The sequence below is a fragment of the Moschus berezovskii genome, chromosome 24 (genome assembly GCF_049115385.1).
Source record: "Moschus berezovskii isolate FMDL1 chromosome 24, NW_MosBer_1.0, whole genome shotgun sequence".
NCBI classification, from domain to species: Eukaryota; Metazoa; Chordata; class Mammalia; order Artiodactyla; family Moschidae; genus Moschus; species Moschus berezovskii.
This window is the reverse complement of record NC_142483.1, coordinates 23,074,022-23,095,026: the sequence shown is the minus strand read 5'-3', so window position 1 is coordinate 23,095,026 and position 21,005 is coordinate 23,074,022. Positions and strand designations below refer to the sequence as shown.

Genomic DNA, 21,005 nt, shown 5'->3' with positions numbered 1-21,005 from the left:
TCAAATTCGCCAACTAGAACACACAGAGGCTACAACCAAGTTAGGAAGGCCCAACTGGTAGCCATTTATAAGTGCCTGCTGCTTTCTTCCCCAGATATGACAGTTGTGTGTAAGGAAGGGAAAGCCAAAATAAGTTAATTTGGCATCTGAGGCTTTCTTTAAAAAAAAAAAAAGAAAAATTAAGTTTCCTTCTCTTCTGTGATCCCCAAATACTCTTAATGTACTTTCAAGCATCAGCACTTGTCAGCCAGGACTGTGTAAATCTGTTTCCATTTCCCGACTCCCTTGGATGACAGAGCTTATTGTCTCAGTCGGCTGTCCCTGACAACCCAGCACACAGTAGGCCTTCAATTAACATTGGCCTGATTGGTGCAGCTCTTGTGAAGACAGTGATTCTCACATGGTCCCAGACCAGTACTTCTCAACCTTGGCTACTCATTGGCATAACCTAATGAGCTTAAAAAAAACACCGATGCTTCACTTCCACTTTCAGAGATTCTGATTTTTCTGTGGCCTGGGCATTCAGATGCTTACAAGTTCTGTGTGATTCCACTGCACAGCCAATGGTGAGAGACTGCCTAAGGCCAGGCTAATGTCTCCAGGACCATTAACCACAGCTGAGGAAGTCCACATCTGCCACATAAAATACTATTTTTCACTCAACATTTCTATTTAAATGATCAACTCCACTGTTCTTCCGTAAGCCAATATTCACCAGTCTCTCGTGGGGATATCACTGGTATTTTGGACACAACAATTCTCGTACAGGACCTAAGGGTGGTTAAAATTCCTGTTCCCCGAGCCTCTCATCACCAGTAAATGGTACCACTCCACCAAGGGCAAACTGAAACTACTCTCCAATCAAAACTGCCCTCCCAATCTATTTTCAGATGGCCTAGCATGAAATAGGGTATCACTCAGATGAGAGATATTTTCCCAAAACAACAGCATGTATAAAATAATAGGTTTTAAAAGTCTGTAATATGCATTATACTTCTGATATACATTAAATATTAAAATATTCATCCATATTCAGCCACAAAAATCATCCTGTGTACCTCCAGTGGAAGAGTACTAAAGCAATACCACCATATCTGTAATACAAAGAGGGGGAAAAACTTCCAATCAGAACTTTGACTTCTAGGAAATACACTCCTTTTACAATTTGACGCATATCAGAATTCTCAAGTGTATCTGAGTGAAAGTGATGTATTTCTCTTATATCAAATGATGTGAATTAAATTATCAATCTAATTAATCTTCTATAATGATCATCTTGAAGACAGAAAGTAATTCTGAAGCCACTGATCTACTAGGGAACAATTTCAGCATAAAGAATTTTTGCATTTGCTTTTGCGAGATTTCCTCTATAAGAAGCACTAGGTGAACACACCTGGTTGAACTAAGCCATGTGAAAATAAAAGCACACACCCTCAATCTGCTCACCCCACCAAACATCCGCCATCCACCCCAGTTCACCATGGACATGAGGAGCCACATCACCCACAGCTGGTGCGACAGCTTTCCCTCCATTTCAGATAACCTTCCTTCCACCACTTCACAGCAGCTCATAACCTGAAACCCTGCTGACGCCTACCTTCAGAAGCACATGCCAGGTTGTCTTCAAGGAAAACTCATATTAGAGAATTTATGTGTTTTTCAAAGCATTTAATATGCATGCACTGTGCTACCATTCTTGTTAGGTTCCTATCTTTCTCAGTGTCACTGATTAAGTTTTGAGTGTTTGTGCCCATTATCCCATTTTTCTAATGAGTCTCTTGTGGGTTTTATTGTACAACTTTGCATAGTGCAGTAATTTTTTAGGAATGCATGTTTTGTTATAGCAAAACTGACTGCAATTTCAGTTTGTTCTTTCAATTTTTTTTTTTGGCCACACTGCACTGCATGTGAGGTTTTAGTTCCTCAGCCAGAATTGAACCCGTGCCCCTGGCAAAGGGACACAGAGTTCTAACCACTGGACCCAGGGAAGTTCCTGCCCTTTCAGTTTTCTATTCTCATTATAGTCCACTCTCCCTTTTTCTTCAGTTAACGCTTTTCTTCCCCCTTGTCTATTAACTCTTGATATGGGATTTCGCATTAGAAAAATCAAGATTCAAAGCTTTCCAAAAGTCAGCTGATGTACCAATAACTTTTCAAAAAAGTTGTATTTCCTATTGCAACAATAAAAGCTGCTTAAAAACTTAGAATGGCAATCTATCATGTGAATTTGTTTCATTCACTAAAACTTGAAACAGACTGTGTGTGTATAAATGTGATTCTGGCTGAAAAGTGCCAGCTCAAACCCTCGTCACGCTGCTGAATTAAGCTGTTCCTTCACATCATGGTCTGCTAACTTATTCACTGGAAAGGGCGGCATCTGGTTTTCCCTTCACGAGAAAATAAAGATGAAAAAACCAAATTAAATTATAGTTGTGCTGGACTCTCCCCAACCTTTCAAGCTGGGCCCTTAATTTTCTTAAGATTTTAAAAAGTGTTTTGTTTCTAGATCAAAAGGGAAATGGGCAACTTATGGGTAGGGTTAGGGACCTTATACCAAGTGGACAAACTGGTGGCCAGATGCTAAGCGTAACTGCAGTGTTGTTTGGTGAAGAGTCCAAGCTGAATTTCCAAAGCGCTCCTCTCTCCAGGGCCTAGCACTGGCCCAGAAAAAGCACACCCTGTCTCTAAGTGAGGAGGGACCTGTGAAGGGCTCCAGCAAGCAGGAAAGACAGGCAGACAGACAGACACAGACGCAGTGAAAAGACAGAGCACAGACAGAAGGACAGACATGGGCGGGTGAGGGTGCAGTGTCTCTGCAGCAGTGGGGGGTGGGGGTGACCACACAGACAGACAGATGTGCAGTCAGACAGGGAGCAAGAGACGGGAGCATCGGCCTTTCTTTCTCTTGTGCCGTGACAATGTGACACCGCTGCAGGCCAGGGCAGGGTACTGCGATGGGCAGGGGACAGGACAACTTTAAGTCTTCCAAAACAGAAACTAACCAAGAATACTGAACTTATAGTTAACTGCGGATTTATGCTGACGTTCAAAAAAAAAAAAAGCATATATAAGCGTTGACACCTAGGTACAAACCAAAAAGTAGTTCAACGCAAATAATTAGATCTTTAAAAGCCATATATATTGCTTTGAGGAAAAACAAAAGCAAACCAAAAAATTACTTATGGTGTACAACTGTCAAAGTTAGGATACAAACCTAAAATGCAGTCAAAAAACACTGTAACTTCAAATCATTCGTGCTTGAAAAAAAATCTACAAAAATATCTGTCATTTGTTAAGTGGTCATCCTTTGGCCTACAAGTCTATTTTTGAAAAACATTTGCATATTGTTTTTCTACAACAAATATGGTTTACTTATCAAACACATACTTTTAAAAAAGAGACATCAGTTGGTCTTCTGGCCTCAATCCCACACATGCCAAAATAAAGCAAGGCCTATTATCACTCCCAAGCATGGTATCAATTTGTCTCACTCTTCACGAGCATCATGCAAGAGCAGGCACAGCGGTGAACAGCTCAGAAAACCCCACAAAACTATTTTTACTCAAGGCCCTTTTCTGGTATCTTATTAAATCTTTTGCTCATCTTTTATGGTCTGAATAACTGATTAATGGTAAGTCTCACCTTCAACAACAGCAGTGACAGGAGTTACTACCGTTTATGGGGCAGAGACCACACACAGCAGGCACCAGGCCACAGAATTTTACAGGGACTCTGTCATTTAACTCTAACCATCTTCCTACAGAGCAGACACTGCCATGATCTCCTCTCCATGCGAGAAAAACAAGGCTTTAAAGGACTCAAGCTGGTTGCCCAACATCACCCAGCTAACCCACCGGCAGGATCAGCACGGAAGCCCAGGAAGGCTGACTCTAGTGCCCAGGCTGGAGCCAGGACAGTCCACCGGCCCTTAAGAGGCATTATGAGCAGACCACGATACACAGTCCAAAGGCAGGCGGAAGGGAAGGGTGATGGCAGGTCATATATCCTCTTTCCAAATGCTCAGCAAGTGCAGGCTATTACTTGGGCTGCACAGCGGGCTGCCCAGTCAGAACATACAAGTTTAAGACAAAGCTTTGGTAAATTTGGGGTGGGGAGCCACAATCTGTTCAAGGGAAAGCCAGGTTGCTGTGGATTTAATCTCTATTTTGGAAGCTGCCAACCTAAAGGTTAGCTATGGTCTCAGTCAGTGTTGCATTCATTTTCCCACAGCCCCCGCAGGGAAACATTTAAGATGGTTTTAAGAATGACTCTTTTTCTAGAAAGTGCTTGTCAGGCTGCCTTTCTGGCTTGGCTAAAAAGAATCACTTACAAAGTTCCCAGACGCATATGTGCTACAAAGAACCCATGAGGAGGAGCAGCAAACACCCGTTTCACAGGGTGAGACTGGCCCCCCACTGACCAGCACCATTAGGCATGCTTGCAGTCACGCTCTGCTCCTGGTCGTCTTCCTGACAGGGTTTGTTGGACACACACTCAATTAATTAACCAGTTTGAACAGAATCCAAAGTAAAACCAAAAAAAGTCATCTTTTATTTTAGTAGATCATTTGAAACAGCAAGAACTTTGGAGTCAGAGACACGTGAGTTCAAATCCTTGCTCTGTCACTAACTAGCTGGGTGACCCCCTGGGCAAATACCTAACTCTATCTACTTTAGCAGACTCTTCATCTGTCAAGCCTACCTTGCAGGGTTGCAGGGATTAAGTAACAGAGTTGTAAAGCCCACTGCGGACCAGGGACCGGGAACTCCATAGCAAGGAAGACAGAGGCGCCCTGTTAAGTTCAGGTGGTGACAGTTATAGACACCAAGTGGGAAAGGCCTGCTGATTATTCAAGCTGGCAGAAATCATTAAAGAACAAAACAAACCCACTGTACTTTCTCCAGTATGGTAAAAACTTAAGTTTATAGATTTAGTTTACATGTCAGTCCAGGAAGATATTAAGTTCATCTCAGTGGAGAGTTTGGAACTTTTACAATTCATTAAAAATGAATACATTCATACACCAACCAAAAAAGACATTCATTCAAGCTAAAATTACTTTATAGTTAAAAAGTTGGCCCATTTTCCTAAGAGAACTGAGTCACTTAGGAAGAACTTCAAGTGAAAAGAAAGAAAGTGATGATCAAGTTTATGGATCCAAAGGTGGCAATTTTATGTAGATTATCTAAGCAATGATTCCCCAAACTCCCAAATTTTCTCTAAGTGAAACTTACAATTTTGGATGGGTTAGGTCAGAAGAGGTTAAATAGAATGAATACTCTTACAGAAAGACCTTTTTCCCCTTCTTTTCTTGGTCAAGCCACACAGCTTGCAGGATCTTAAGTTTCCCAACCAGGGACTGAACCCATGCCCCATGTAGTAGAGGTGTGGAGTCTTAATGACTGGACCATTAGGGACGTCCTAGAAAGGCCTTATGAGAGCTACCAACCCACAGATCAAGGAATATATGATTTCATGGTGTCTCTGATAGTCCCATTCCACGAATACTCTATAACTACTCCCATTGAAAGCAAGGATTTTTAATAATCAAGCTTACATATGGCTATAAAACGTAAAACGCAGATCCTTTGGCCAGACATAGCAAGTAATAACTGAATACACCAAAAGCTCAGTTTAGGAACACTGGGTCATTCATTAAGCAGCCCTTTCAAAAAATCAAATTGCTTATTTGACATTCAGGTTGGAAATAACTGCTATGTGCTACTCATAGGTCCTAATTAACCCAAAGTAACCATCATATTTCAGTTTTGGGGCCACCAAACACAACTTACAAGGGGTCAAACTGGCCTCATCTGTGTTTCATAAGGAGTATGACCCCTATGAAACATCAAAGATCAGGACTCGAGGCAGACTATATCTAAGCCTGCATAATATATATTATACATATATTACAGCAACTGACTAGGCATACCCAATTTAGCAACATCCTAAGCAGTATCTGTGAAACCATGACTTTAGGTTTGACATATTTTTTTCCCTAGTAACTATAAAAAGAAAAAAAATTAGCGCACTTTTAAAGTCACATCATGGACTACATGTGGACATAATGCATTGAACAACATCTCCTCACTGCTCTCACCATCAATTTCTCCCTGTAAATGTCCTTGTTCTTTTCTAAAAGCAGTCTCACATGTCTGACCAACAAACACAATCCAGTTCTACTCCTGTCCTTACATATTTCTTTTTTAATCGTAAATCTGCTTTTTCCTTTGATCCAATTTCTGGAGGGTCCCCAAGGACTTGATTGGAATACTCTAGAGCAACCAGTGTATAGTCTGATGCTAAAAAGGAAGCAAATCGGTGGGACTGTGCCTGGAATGTTCAGCTCTCAAGCTGGGGGATCCAGTGCTGACCTCTGACATGCAGTACCTCAAAGGGCAGTGAGTCAAAAGCCAAAACTGGAGCCAGGAGGCCCCCTCAGAGCATGCTTAGGTGGGTTACCAACGGCACTGGAAAACAGCGAGGAAGGAAAAGTCTTTACCACAAAGCCCGCGGCATCACTTCCACTAGAGAGACTTAACTGAAAAGGATGATTTCAACACTGGCTGCCCTAACAAATTAGTCTCCAGCTGCAACTTCTGCCAAACGCATTTTTCCTCCCCTGATGCAGAGGTGTTTTAAAATTCAAACATGGGGGAAAGCGCAGAAACGAGGCTCACTTACAACACTTGGGCCACTTGAAACAACTTTTAGCCAGGGTCTATAATCAAATTATCAAGCTCTTGAAGTCGGTGCTTTATGACGGAAATCAAAGGCCCGCTAAAGTATTCCAGGTCCCTTGGCATTTCCACGTCTCTGGGCAGGGCAGCCCTGCAGCACCCCCATTCACACTGGCTGATGAAAGAGAACAGATCACAAAGGGCAGATTACAAGGGAGAATGACTCCCGACTCCCCAACTCCGGAGGGGGAAGGGACAGGCGTGAAGGGATTGTAAATAATGTTGCTAAGAAAGGACCACAAATATGGCAACCTAAGATAATCCTCTTGCCAAGAATTCTTCCCAGGGGGGTTGTTCTTTCTGAACTTTGCTTTCAAGTATGTGAGAAATATGAAGAACTTATTGAATATCTGGAGGTAGCCCTCCCCTGCCATCTTAACTTGTAGCTCTGTGCAAACATTAGGGGGGGGGAAAATGGCCTTCCAAAATTCCAAATACTTTATTAAAGGAGATGGAATGATAAAGAAAAAGAGGGGAGACCGAATGGTATAACTACTGGTTGCCTCAGCTGGGAGAATATAATCAGTTCTTCATCATTGTTTTCTTAAGATATCTTGCTTAAGGAAAACTGAATGGTCTGAAAAACCAGTTCATTTCCCTCAGGGGGCCCTTCCTATGCTCCTGCTTAAGGTGCAGACTTTGAACTGAGAGTTATCATCATGATCTCGGACAGACACACACAGATGTTTCTCAGCATATGTAACTTTGGGGAAAAGGCTGTCACTGTTCTGAGCAGAACACAGCCACCAAACGACGCCACCTTTGTGACGTTGCCGTCACCGTTTCCGACTACGGCAGGGATATCATGCAGTGAGTGACATGCTGGCTGACACTTCTACTTTGCTAACAGTCATAAGCACCTCTCTCTGCTGTCCTCAGGATGCATGGTGTCAAGCAAATGATACTGACAGAGTACAGAAGCACTCACCCCACCTGAAACAAACCCAATTTCAAGGTCTGAATGATGCACAGCATTCCCTGAACGCACCCCTCAGTCTCCCTGCCATCCACTGAACTGAAAGGTCTGTATGCTTCAGGTATCACTGCATGACAAGGAACAAAAAGCCAAGACAAGAAATCCACCAGTCTTCAGGTACTTTTGGTTTAATCCTTTATCTGTTGGGGGAAAAGCATCCGATACGTTCACTGAACAATCATTCTAAGTTTAGCCTCCTAACGTGCTAACACCACGTGTGGATCAAGTGGTAACACCCTCAGTCCTCATACAAACACCTCTGTAGTCACGTCTGGTCTACAGTCGCGTCTGGGTTCCAGTTTTTCTCTAATGCGAGATTCAAGGCTATCATCAAAATGCACAAAGAATTAAGAAAAACAAGCTATGCCTTTACTGCTGCTGCTGCTAAGTCGCTTCAGTCATGTCCGACTCTGTCCGACCCCATAGATGGCAGCCCACCAGGCTCCTCCATCCCTGGGATTCTCCAGGCAAGAATACTGGAGTGGGTTGCCATTTCCTTCTCCAATGCATACATGCATGCTAAGTTGCTTCAGTCATGTCTGACTCTATGCGACCCCATGGACAGCAGCCCACCAGGCTCCTCCGTCCACAGAACACTCCAGGCAAGAACACTGGAATAGGTTGCCATTTCCTGCTCTGATGTCTTTACTACTCCAATCCAATTTTTACACACACACACACACACACACACAAAGGGTAGGGGAGAGAGAAAAAAATTAAAGGAACCTGGCAGAACTTCAAGTAGAGGAGTCCTTCTTGTTATTTTTTTTAAACAAAAACTTCCATGCAGGAATCCCCTTAGGGAACACCGTCCTCTGAGGCCAGAAAGGAGCAGCAAGTCGGAGGTGCAACAGAATGGCGGCGCCATCTGCCGCAGAGTGCCGCACTAAGTTGGGAAGCCACATCCTCACTGCTGTTTCCCACTAGTTTTGTGGCCTTTACAGTCCACTTTATTGGGGAAGAAGGGCAGGAAGGGGTGAGAAGACCATGAACCTGGGAATAACAACAACCTCAAAATCACAACACAGCCCTCAAAGCCTCCTCTTTAAATGCGCTCTGTTAATAAGGAATGGGTGATTCACGACTGAACAATGCCAATGTTTTGATGAGTTTGCAGCACGTGTTTTTTTTTTTTCCCCTGAAGACAGAAAACAGCATCTGCCCCACCTACAGGCCAGGGCTGTCCACTAATCAACATCAAAGCAATATTCAAAAACGAAACCAGAAACTGCCTGACTGAGAAGTAAAAGTTTTGTGTTTTGTTTTCTTTTAATGAACGGCAGTTTGAATAAAGGTTTACAATACTGTTTGTATTTCAAGTCCTGAAAACCGGTAGCTAAAGTTCATCCTCAATTAAAACCATCCGGTCAAGCACATTTTTGCAGGAGGCATGAAATGTGAATCCAATGAAAACTAAAGATCTCAACTGTCACCTCGCTTCCTGCTTGCAGAGGAGGCATGAGAGAGTTAAGGTAACTTTGAGAACAGCCGCCCAACCCACCCGAGCAGAATCAGCTTGGCTATAGTGGCTACCTTAATAACACAACTGAAGGAAAAAAAATAGTCTTTTCTGGCAGGCAGTCAGTAATTAAATTTTTATACACTCAATTTAAGTTACTGAATGACTTCCCAGGGTTACTGTTTGTATTTTTGAAGTTGTTCTTCCTCTTGACACAATGTTCTGCTTGCAACTTTGCTGCGGAATTGAAGAATCTGACAAAACGGCTTTCAAACACATTCTACAGGAAACAGTGTGAACTGCCTGTCATGAAACCTCACTCACCGCAAGTGAGATAAAAAACAAACAGTCAAAGCGCGTTACAACGTTCCTCCATTTTCAGGGAGCGACGTAACCACTGCTCTCCCTGTTTGGAGATATGGGAACCGCTGGGTGCAAACCTCAGCATTTTGTGGGAGTTAATAGCAAACTCAACTCCAGCCTGTGCCTGACCTTTGGCCAGATCACTCGAATGACATTTCAGCATGGCTCCTGTGGCTGGCCGGCCGGCAGGGGCGGCAGCTAATCCCTCCTGTTGCGATCACCCCCCTGCTCAACGGGACTGCAAGGCGCACTCACCACCGCTCAGCCCAAAGTGCTCCGGGCCTGCCGGCGGGGCGGGACAGCCTCCAGAGGACAGGGGCCTGTGCCAGCTCACCCCGCTCTGCTCTTCTCTGCGTGGGGCTCCATCCTGCTCCCAAAGTCCTAGCCCACCTTCCGCATGCTCGTCCAGGACCGGGCCCCCAGCCAAGCTCAGCCTCTGAGAACTGCCTCGGCAAACTTACCCGGTAGAGCTTTCAGCCCCCGTGCGGAGGAAGGGCTGCGCTGAGGAGGCTTCTTGTCACCTTCCATTCACATAATTTGGTTGTGCTTCATTGCACACTTGCTACTTCAGGCTTGCATCATGATTTGGGTCTGCCCACCAACTCCAAATATGCTCCATGTTTGGTCTTATGTAACATTTGCTACTACTGTAAAAAGCACTTGAATTACAAAGGTCCTGGCAGATCAACAGAAAACAAGGGGTGGAGTCTAATTTCATCTAATATGGTCATAGAAGGCGTCCTGGCTGGTGTAAATTAATCCTTCTCTTGGAAAGGCTGCTGGCCAAAACTGGAGGAAGATGGAATTTATGAATTTAACTTACTAGAATGTGAATTACTCACACCTGATTTTCCTGCATAACTTTAAACTGACAACTACTACCAGGTAAATTAGAAAATTTTAAGTGATTCATTATATATGTATACTTTAAGGCTAGACAGACCTAAAAGTTTTTAATATTATACATTTTTACAAATATCAGCAGTCTTTTTTCACATTCTATTTCTCCAGTATCTATACTTTCAACAAACAAAAGTTTATTATATCTAAGAATAGCTTTCCTTTAGTAAGAAAAATCTTCACCCATTTTCTGTGCCTATTTGTAAACTACATCTAATTTCAGAAAAATACAAACGTTATTATCAATAGTTGAATAGCTGGATAACTGACGAAAGCTGGGGACCTTTTAGGCTTTTAATCCAAAAACTTCTCTAAGTGGATCCTTGAAAACCACGTCTTCCTGGTTAAACAGGTTGCCTGTCGCCACCGTATTACACTTTCCGCATCACTACTGTGTCCTGTTAATTGCCAAACCTTACTATCAAACAGACATGGAAAAAAGCAGCCAACTGATATGAGTTTTATGATAATAAAGGCTGCACACATAAACAGACTCAGATGCCTGATAGTTCAGAATGAACACTTTTAAATGTCAAAAGGAGGGGGGAAATTCCTCTACAAAATACCATCACCCAACACAGACTATTTGGCAAAAAGTCATGAATTACATGTGTGGAAAAGATTTGGCCTGGAATGGGTGGGAAAGAGTTGTGAGGCATAGGAAATGGCTTCTGTTAGAACAGACACAAATTCTAAATTTACTGTAAAACAAAAGAGTAGTAGCCACATTGCTTTGTTTTTACAGCAAGCATTCATATCCTAACCATGGCAGCAATATTAGAATCTAGAGGGCTTCTGAAACTGTTCCCCATCCCTAGATTTCTGAGTCTAACAATGCAAAACTATGGTGGTTCTTAAAAGTGATCAGAAGGACACTAGGAAAGAGCCATCAGGGAGCAGAAGCACAGAATGAGCAAATCCTTCCAAAGTTAATATGCGAAAATAAGACAATTAGGTTAATTCACTGAAGGGTTTCTTAAGCTAGCAGGAAAACAAAACAAAAACATTCTACTGTTGTACCACCTGACTGCAACAAGTCTTAGCATCTTTCACTGCACCCACTGCCCCCCACCCCCTGCCAAGGGAAGCTGAGGAGTCTCCCTGATGTGGTCACGGGCAGAACTGAACTGAGGGAAGAGGGCCTACTCAGGCTAAGTCTCAGCGCCACATCACTGCACTCCGAAGCCTGGACACCAGACTCCTCGCTGGTCTCCCAGCACAAATACTCGCGTTTCTAAAGTTCCCTTTTGTAGATGGTGCTGGTGCTAGTGGGGAAAACAATTCTTATGAGAACCAAACACAGTAAGACAATTTGGGGAACAAAGTCTTTCTATAGCCCTGAAAAATTTCAGGGTGAACTTCAGCAAATGTTCTTAAATACTACACACTACAAATGTTCTTAAGAACTACAAAGTATCCTTAAATATACCAACATTTTCATATATAAACAAGAAGAAACTATCCAAATTTGTTCTGAAGACCTATATCAAAAAGAGGATGAATGATAGAGCAAGCCAGAAAAATAAAAATCGACACAATAAGAATATACACAAACACACAAAAACTGAGCATCTAAAGCTCAGACTGAACTTTTAAACACACCTCTTAATGCCCTAATTAAAAATGTTTAACCTAATGCCACCCTGGTCTACTTGGAAAGCATTATTACTCTTCTTCAAACCCTAACCAAATAAAGTTTATATTGATATTACATTTCCCTATGATGGCTCATTCAGGGGACATGGTCACAGTTCTTTCTTGTGAAAAAAAATAGACAACAGACTACAGACTAAAATACTGTTTTAATAGAATAACATCCATGCCTTACAGACCAAAAATTATAGGTACTGGCTGTGGTGTGGATGGTGTCGATGGTGTGCACTCATCAGCTTTACTCTGGTTGCACAAAGGGAGTCCTGAACTGACACAAATTCTTCTGTGAATTAGCCTGCGCACAGCAAACAAGCAAACCAGCAGCAGCTGGGAGGGGCTACGAGGGCTTGGGTTTGGCCGGCCGCGGCCTCAGCACTTTTCATTGCGTAGTCTTGGGCGAGAGACCTCTGCCCCTGGGGGTCTGTGTCCTCCCCTGGGGAGCACCACTGGGGCCTTGATGAGGGTATGCGGTACCTAGCACCTCTGAAGTGCTCGGTAAATGCTGGCTACTACGATCATGAAGAATGAGAAATTGGATGGTGGACGTCACATGACATAAAGGAAGACGGAGATAATGACAGCGGCTTCTGTGATGAAAATTAGCGAGGCCCCCAACAAATCTTGGGATTTCCTAAATCCAACCCGAGAAGCCAGCGGCGGTGTCATTTGGTGTTCTGCAGGGCAACAAATGAGCTGTCGGCAGTTGGGAAATCCTGTGTTCCTGTCACCGGCGGCAGCCAGTTCTCCAGTTTACAGGAGCACAACAAGCCTCCACTCACTCCACTTCAGCGTCTCAGCAGGCTGGGCGAGTTATAATTGGCCTTAATTGGCACTTACAGGAGCTTTAACATTCCTTACCTGCTGCCAAGGAGCACTTGAAAGGGGGAGAAAGTATTTTCAAACTTGGAAATACCAAGCAATTCATTCAGCTGTGGGCTGGGACGCCTGCTGTCCAGAATCAGATTAGCTTCACCAAGAAACTGCTGCTGTGTTATTATCCCGCGCTCATTAGGTGCTCCCGCCGGATTAGGAGAGGTGGGAGATGGGAGCTTAAATGGGATCATTCACCTTGGGGGCTCATGGCACACAGCCTTCCTCTGGTTGGCATCGTCTGCTCTGTTTGGTGGATGCGCCTTCAGGGCTCAGTCACACTTGGTGTGTGTGTGTCCCTTTTCAGCTGTTCAGATTGTTCAAAGGCAGCCAAATAAAGTATAACCTCATGGCCTGATTTACATAGGCTTTGTGTGAACCACAGTCTGACCTCAGCCCAGTCATTATTTGAGAGACAAAGTGAACACTGTTAAAAGGTGACCAATCACACCAAATTCAAGGAGGATAATGAGATCAGAAATAAAACTGACAATAGTTTTTCACTGGCCCCACAACTGATCTCAACAGAAATTGTTGTCTTCTACAAGTCTACACACTTTGCAAAGAGGAATCTCAGCCTAACAGAACTAGATTTCTGCCCTAAGATAAATTCCAATCAGAGTGAAGAGAAATCTCCCATAAATGCCAGGAAAACCGTCTGTAGTTGTTTAAATGAATATTTGAAAAATTATCACTCGTTCTGAAAAACCTTTTGCCTCATATCATTCGGTAAAGATACATGTTATACTGGTAGTAAAAAAGTTTGCCCTTGTTTGAGAAATGGACTTCAAAGTCAAATTACGGTTAATCACATTTGTGAATAAATGTGTAAAACACCCTAAGAGGCTTTAGAAAAAAACTGGAAGCTTATAAAAATAAATAAAATAGCTACTCCTGGTGGCAGTACTGACTATGTGGCTAGTAGAGATACAAAGTATTAACAGACTTGTGGGAAAACAATCTAGGAACAGCTATAAACAAGGCAAAAAAGTATCTTTTTTGATCCAGAATCCATTCCTGAGACTTTTATCCCATAGGAACAAAATGAATGCGTGTAGCCTTTAGCAGGGTGGCTACTTCTGCTTTCTTCCTGGAGGTAAAAGGCAGGAAACAAAGTCAATATCCACAGACAGAGTGCCTGGCTGAGGACATTACCGCACAGCCGTACCTTAAAACAGTAAGCAACCATTAAAAAAGGGGATTTGTGTTATCCTGGGATCTGAATGGATTTCTATGTGGTTTTGCTGAATAGAGGAGCAGCAGAAGTGTGCTTATTAACAGGATCCATCTTTCGGTAAAAACTATGACCTGTAGCCCCTGCGAATGAAACCTGGAATTAGATGTGCCCGTAAAGAGTTATGAGCATGATAAAAATATAGAAGGATGTACACTAAGTTACATATGCAGAATGTAAAAAGTTACACAGGTGATTACAGAGTGGAAAGGACCAGTGCAATGGGAGGAGGCAGGGAAGCAGAAAGAGCCAATGGGATAAGAAGGCAGGAGGCTGAACTGAAAACAGCATGTTTGTGATTATCACACTCGGGGATCGACGTAAATATATACGACAGATGAATGCACCTCATATATTCAGGTGTCAATCAAAAAATCCATAAAGAAACTGACTCAAGTTTTTGTTGTAAAAAATGCACTGTGAAGAATGCAGAAGAAAAACTTAAACAGCATCAAACTCTGGTGTTAAATCAAAGGACTATATGTCCTGACTATGGTGCCCATTTCATTTGTTTGGCTATGCAGACAGATTCATTCCAGTAACATGACAAAGCACAGTAAGAATCACACAGGGTGTGCACACTAAGCCACTTCAGTCATGTCCGACTCTTTGCAAACCCATGGACTATAGCCTGCCAGGCTCCTCTGTGCATGGGATTTTCTCCAGGCAAGAGTACTAGAGTGGGTTGCTGTGCCCTTCTCCAAGGGATCTTCCCGACCCAGCGATCGAACTCTTGTCTCTTATGTCTCCTGCACTGGCAGGCAGATTCATTACCACTAACACCACCTGGGGAAAAGGCCTATTAGCCACTCTTGTGAAACAACACCTTAATTTTCTAAAGCTCACTACAAATCTTCTACAGCAGGAGTTTTAACAATCTTTTAAAACTATCAAGCCTAAGAAGTAATGAAATAAAGTTCATCCTGGAGTTTATTTTTTACACTAGGAGAGGGCTGACTGCTTATTTTAAATTGAGATAATTACCTTCCTTGATCTCTTTTCATTAACTTTCAAACACACAAGAGGAAAAGCTATACGATTTCTTTGAAGTTCAATCTGAGAACTGTTGACTTAAAAGCAAAACACAGACGTAAACCTAAATACTGGAATTTCCATACACACAATGAGCAGAGAGGAAGGCAACAGCTGAAGTCACCCTTTGCCCACTGCCCCAAACCAGCTGTAGGGGCCTGAACACTGCGTGGGAGCATTACCCTAGTCAGGTAGTAGGTGCCACAGCATACAGAAGTGATAAAAACTCCCTCTTCTGGTCAGACATAAGACCACAGCTGAACAGGGCCAATACAGCAGGTGTGTGCATGTCTCAACTAGTCAACACTCAAAATGGCCTTGTGAAATGACGACTGTCAGGAGAAACATCTTTCAGCAAATAGAACTAAACTATGGGCTTATATCCTGAAATGTCCCCTTCAAAATCTGAAGCACAGCCATCCTAATGATTTCTAGATTGAGCAGACAAGTCAAGGCTGGCACTGCTGAACATTAACAATTTACTGATTTATGCTGCTGGACACCCACATTTTCATTGCCTCATCCTGGTGACACAAATCAGAACTGTTGACATTGTTCATTAAATCAGAGTAGCACTAACCTGGAGGGCAGCTCTGATCAGCCTCCAGGTGGAAAATCAATCCACTGAGATACTGACAGACATTCTCAAAGAAGAATGCATGTGATAATGTAGCACTAACAATTGAAATGTCTACCAATAGGGGACAGGTTAAGTTAAATACATTAAGGAAGTGAAATAATAGGCAATCTTTAAAAAAAAAAAAGGAAGTAATGTGCATTAACATGGAAAAATAAGCTAGATCACTAAGTTTAAAAAAGTGAACTTATAATAAATCTAATTTTTCATGCGTGTGAGGGAACAAGAAACATACAGCCAAATACTGCTTTGTCCAGGGTCTAGACACGTTCCAAGTGTTTATGTCAACCTGTGCCCCTGGAAAGTCAGATGGAAGAGATTTATTTACTTATTCTGACTGCATATTTGTCCTCTGTTGTTGGTTCATGGTTTTCTTATATGATGTGCATTACCATGTTAATAATGAAAAAAAAAAAACCCTCAAATACATGTGTTTTTCTTTTTTAATTAGAAAGCTCCTACTACCCAAATGAGAGGATCCTTTTGTTTCCAGGTTTACATGACTAAATTACTGTTCCACTTCAAAAAGACAACAAAAACCCAAAAAGAATAAATGACTCCAAAGTTTTACATCACTGCAATAACTATTTTCTGTGTCTACAATCTTTAGAAAATGTCTAAAGATTTAATGCATATAAAATACATCATGACTTTTTGTTCAGGTCATTACACTTCACTGAAAAACAAAAACCCATATACAAATTGAAATAACAACCCCACGATCCACAAGCTAAGTAAACCCACCCAGATGCTTGTGAGCCATTCCCTGTCCTTTCTTCTCCAGTTCATCAGCCGGCCCTGCTGGCCTCCTACTTCTGTGCCGATTCCTACTCCAGCCGCACCTCTCAGCCTCTGCTGCTGCTGCGGCCCTGTTAGCCCAAGCATTCTCACCAGATCCCGCCCTCACCTAGTCTAGTGCAGTGCAGCCCACTAACCCTCTCCCTGCTTCCGCTCTTGTCCTCTGTTTCACAGAGCAACCACAAATCAGTTCAAGACCCTTTCTGACTCAAGATCCTCCAGTGACTGTGCGCAGTCTGCACTGGCCAATCCAGATTCCTTTCATTTGGCCCCAGCACCCACTTCTCCAACTTTAACCACACATTACTTTTCCGCCTCCTCTCTGGCCTTCCTGCAGAATCTCTGCACCTGCCAGTTTCTCTGTTTGGAACACTGCTCCTCCAGATCTTCGCACGGCTGGCTTTTTCATCACACACCTTCCACATCAACTCCTCCAAATGGCTTTCTTTGACTAAGCCTTACCTAAAGTGTCTTGCCCCATTTTTTTTCTCTGACATTAACCCAAGCCTTTATCATTATCTGAAGTCATCTTATTTTACTTGATTTCATCCTCCATCCTCCTTAAACAGAATATAAGCGGCATGAAATGAAAGACACTGCTTTCCTAGTTCACTGGAGAGAAATGCCTAGACAGGACATACTCAGTAAATATTTGCTAAATAAATGAGTGAACAGTATCCTTGCCAATTTATGGCTTTTTTTTAAAAGTCCCAAAGGCACAGATATTAATAAAGGCAAAGATTTCAGTATAAAGAAAAATCAATGCATTTTATAACTAGAAGTTAAAATGTAGCTCCTACAAATGGCATAAACAATACCATTTAAAATATACACGCTAATTATATAACCAAGAAAAAAAAGATAAACATATTAGTTAGGGACAAAGCGATCCTTTATCTGATGCTACTGAAGTTACTTGAAAATTTTAACTTGCACTGTTTGGCTGGTGGTAGAGAAAAACTGAATTCACTGCATTAATTTTACATCATGCTCTCAGTGACAAGAAGCTTAGATCAAACAGTCAACTTGGAATTTCCTTTGAGAATTAAAGTAACATCTACCCTGACATTGCTCACATTTTGATGTGCCTACTCTGGTTTGCCCCCTTCCCTCGTTCAGCCCTTGACTGCTGGAGAAAGGCCCGGCATATGTCTTTGAAGCAAAAGAGTGAAGTATTTTTGGCTCTGCAACAAATTTCAGTCTTTATACTGACTGCAAAAATATGCCAACCAATTTGCTAGAGAAGCTACAAAATGTCATGAGGCTGGAACAAAAAAAAGGAGGAGCTTGGCTTTGGATATTTACTATGATTTAGGGTTAAATAAAGTGGAACAGGCCAAGTGGAACAGGCCGAAGAGAAATCCAAAGACTATGCTAAATCAAGTTATCTACCTATGATCATTATGTCTTCAAATTATTAAATGTTCTCTCTGAGGTAACAGGTTTACACTGCTGACCCAGTCACTCTAGGCAAACTTTCAATTCCACCTGAGCTACAACATTTGTCATTAATGACAGTTTTGTGACATGTGGAATTCATTACATCTTCTCCAGATTATCCTTTAACTCTATACATCCTTATTATATGCAAAAGAAACAGATGGTCAGTTCAGTTCAGTTGCTCAGTCGTGTCTGACTCTTTGCGACCCCATGGATACAGCACACCAGGCTTCCCTGTCCATCACCAGCTCCCAGAGTTTACTGAAATTCATGTCCATTGAGTTGGACATGATGTCATCCAACCAACTCATCCTCTGTCGTCCCCTTCTCCTCCTGCCTTCAATCTTTCCCAACATCACGGTCTTTTCAAGTGAGTCAGTTCTTCGCATCAGGTGGCCAAAGTATTGGAGTTTCAGCTTCAGCATCAGTCTTTCCAATGAACACCCAGCATTGATCTCCTTTAGAATGGACTGGTTGGATCTCCCTGCAGTCCAAGGGACTCTCAAGAGTCTTCTCCAACACCACAGTTCAAAAGTATCAATTCTTCGATGCTTAACTTTCTTTATAGAAACAGATGTTAAGTAGACAGAAAATTCAGCCTGAGACATTTTATCTGTGTGAATGACATTTAATTTAGGAGTTTGATCTGTAAAATGGGAATAAAACCATCCATTCAGTGGGTCGCTAAGAATAGGAAATAAGATAATACAGAAACACTTTGTGAATCATCAAGTCCTACTACAAATCATTAGTCTGTGGACTTTTAAATTACTATCAATCCTAAAAAGATTAAGTTATCACTGAAAGTTTCACAGTAGAATAAGATCCAAATAACTGAAGAGAAAAAAAAGAAACATTTTTTTCTTTATCCAAAAACAAAGTTACTTAATAGCCAAATGAAACTCATTCAAAAGTCCTGAATACGTTACTTTCTACACCTAACTTCATCAGATCACAAGAGGGAGAAAGTGTTCTTTATTGAACAGCAAAACCTCGGCTCTGTGATGCAGAGTCACTTAATTACACAACAGCAATCATTGGTCACAACTATGTTAAATTGTTGTCAACAATGGGATTGGCATTTTTGCCAGAGACAGCCCATGGGATGTCATACAGCAAGATTTGTTTTGCTCACACAGTCATGTTCTTTGAATCCAATTAATTAGCTCAAAAAACCGAGCAATTCCTACTTTTTTAATCTTCTGATGAAAATGACTTTTCAGAAAAATATAATTTATGCTAGCACCTAAAAAAATCCACCATCACATTGCATATATTAAGTCCCAACTACGCATTTGGCTGTTATCTTTACAGGGTTTGTAATATCTACAAGTGGAGAAAGCTCTGAGATTGCAGAGGAGTGTCAGCGAAAGATACTTTCATGAAAAAGCCAGATTTCTGACATCCCCATCTGTGAAGAGAGTCTGAGGGGCACATGATTTACCCCAAGCCCAGACCTGCATGTCACTTACAGCAATGGGGAGGCGCACAACACATAGGATCAATGGATAAACGGCAAAGGGTACTTACCTGGGATCCTTCTGCAGATCAACATGAGATCTGAGAAGTCTGCTCCCTAGGTAAGGCATTTCCTAGTCTAGGACTGGCCTCGGGAGCCAGCTCCCTGAATAGCAGAGGAAACCCAATCCCACAGCTTGAACTGATGTTTCCCCGAACATGGAGTAGGTATCGCTCTCCAGCATTAACAACATCAAATCTCAAGTGAAAACTTACTCGCTTCCTAAATCTCCTTTACTTTTCGTGATCACATCATGCCACTCTGTGGATGACACTTGCCTAACACGTGCTAGTCTCCCTCTAACTAAGGCAACAGGCCTCGGGCTCAGTGCTGGTGCCGGCAAGAGAAGCAACAAAGAACTCAATCTTCTCACCAGATTTACTTTCACACTCACCACCTACAGCAAAGGACATCAGTTTCCCCACTGATGACTCTAGTGAGGTTTTCTTTGTGAAAGATTTAAATAGAAGTGGTTTGATTTTAAGAAAAAAAAAAAAAAATGGAAGTAAATAAATACAAAGAGGGAACAACCAGGGAAGAGGTGGCCGAAGTCCACGTGCTCAGACTCGGGGTTGAGCCACAAGGTGAAAAAGTGGGTCAGCCTAACTCATCTGAGGCAAAATACTTTGGCAGCTGACATTCGAGCAGGGCTTCCATTAATTATAGAGATGCTAAACAGACGACCTGTCCGAGCTGAATTAACATCACTCATGTATTTCACCTAGGTAGGATCAGCCCATGTCTGCCTAAGACAAGTTGACAGAAGTTATGGTATTCTTCACAAGCAAATTCAAATAGAAGCGGCAGGGTGCAAAGCAGTGCAGCACACAGCCTCTCAGAACCACCTGCAAAGCTCCTTCAGCACAGAACCCCAGAGGCCCCCCACAAGTCATCAGCTGACCCTACCTGTTCAGATCCGTAGTAAATGTATATAAATGGGAATACACAGTTTAAGCTATTCAGGAGCCAATTTAGGGCCAACACACTTACTATGAACGAAAGTATCTACTCAGATCCCCAACCTGGCTAACACAATCTCAAAAGAAAGGTGCTTCTGGCCACAGGGAATGTCACCATCTTAGTCCTCTTTCATACTTAAGGTTTCAGAGGAATTACTGCAAGATTTCCAGGACATGATACAAAAAGTTAAAAATCAGTTTAAAAAAAGCAGGGGCCTCCTCTCATGCCATCCTTGCTAGACTCAACAAATCTCTGAGCGCCGATCTGCGTCAGTCCCTATGCCAAGCACAGGAATACAAAGCAGCAGTCCCATGGAGGGAGGGGATCGGCTCTGAACACAACACATCCTGGCCAGCCCCTGGGTCATAATCAGCCAAGGAAGCCGTGTGGAATGCAGACTCCTAGATCCTCTCTCTGGCTCCTC

At 42.4% G+C, this 21,005-nt stretch overlaps 1 protein-coding gene across 5 annotated transcripts in view; it reads right to left on the bottom strand.

The window, feature by feature from the left end:
* The window catches only part of ATXN7 (ataxin 7), a 130,681-nt gene that overhangs the window by 17,183 nt on the left and 92,493 nt on the right, over positions 1-21,005 (bottom strand). The window contains exon 1 of one of the 5 annotated variants that reach the window (XM_055414253.2): positions 10,000-18,264. The exons of the other annotated variants lie outside the window; for them this stretch is intronic. Within the exon in view, the coding sequence (XP_055270228.1) occupies positions 10,000-10,066 (67 nt within the window). The 5' untranslated portion in view covers positions 10,067-18,264. Of the gene's footprint in view, positions 1-9,999; positions 18,265-21,005 lie in introns of those variants that run through there. 5 annotated transcript variants of the gene reach the window in all.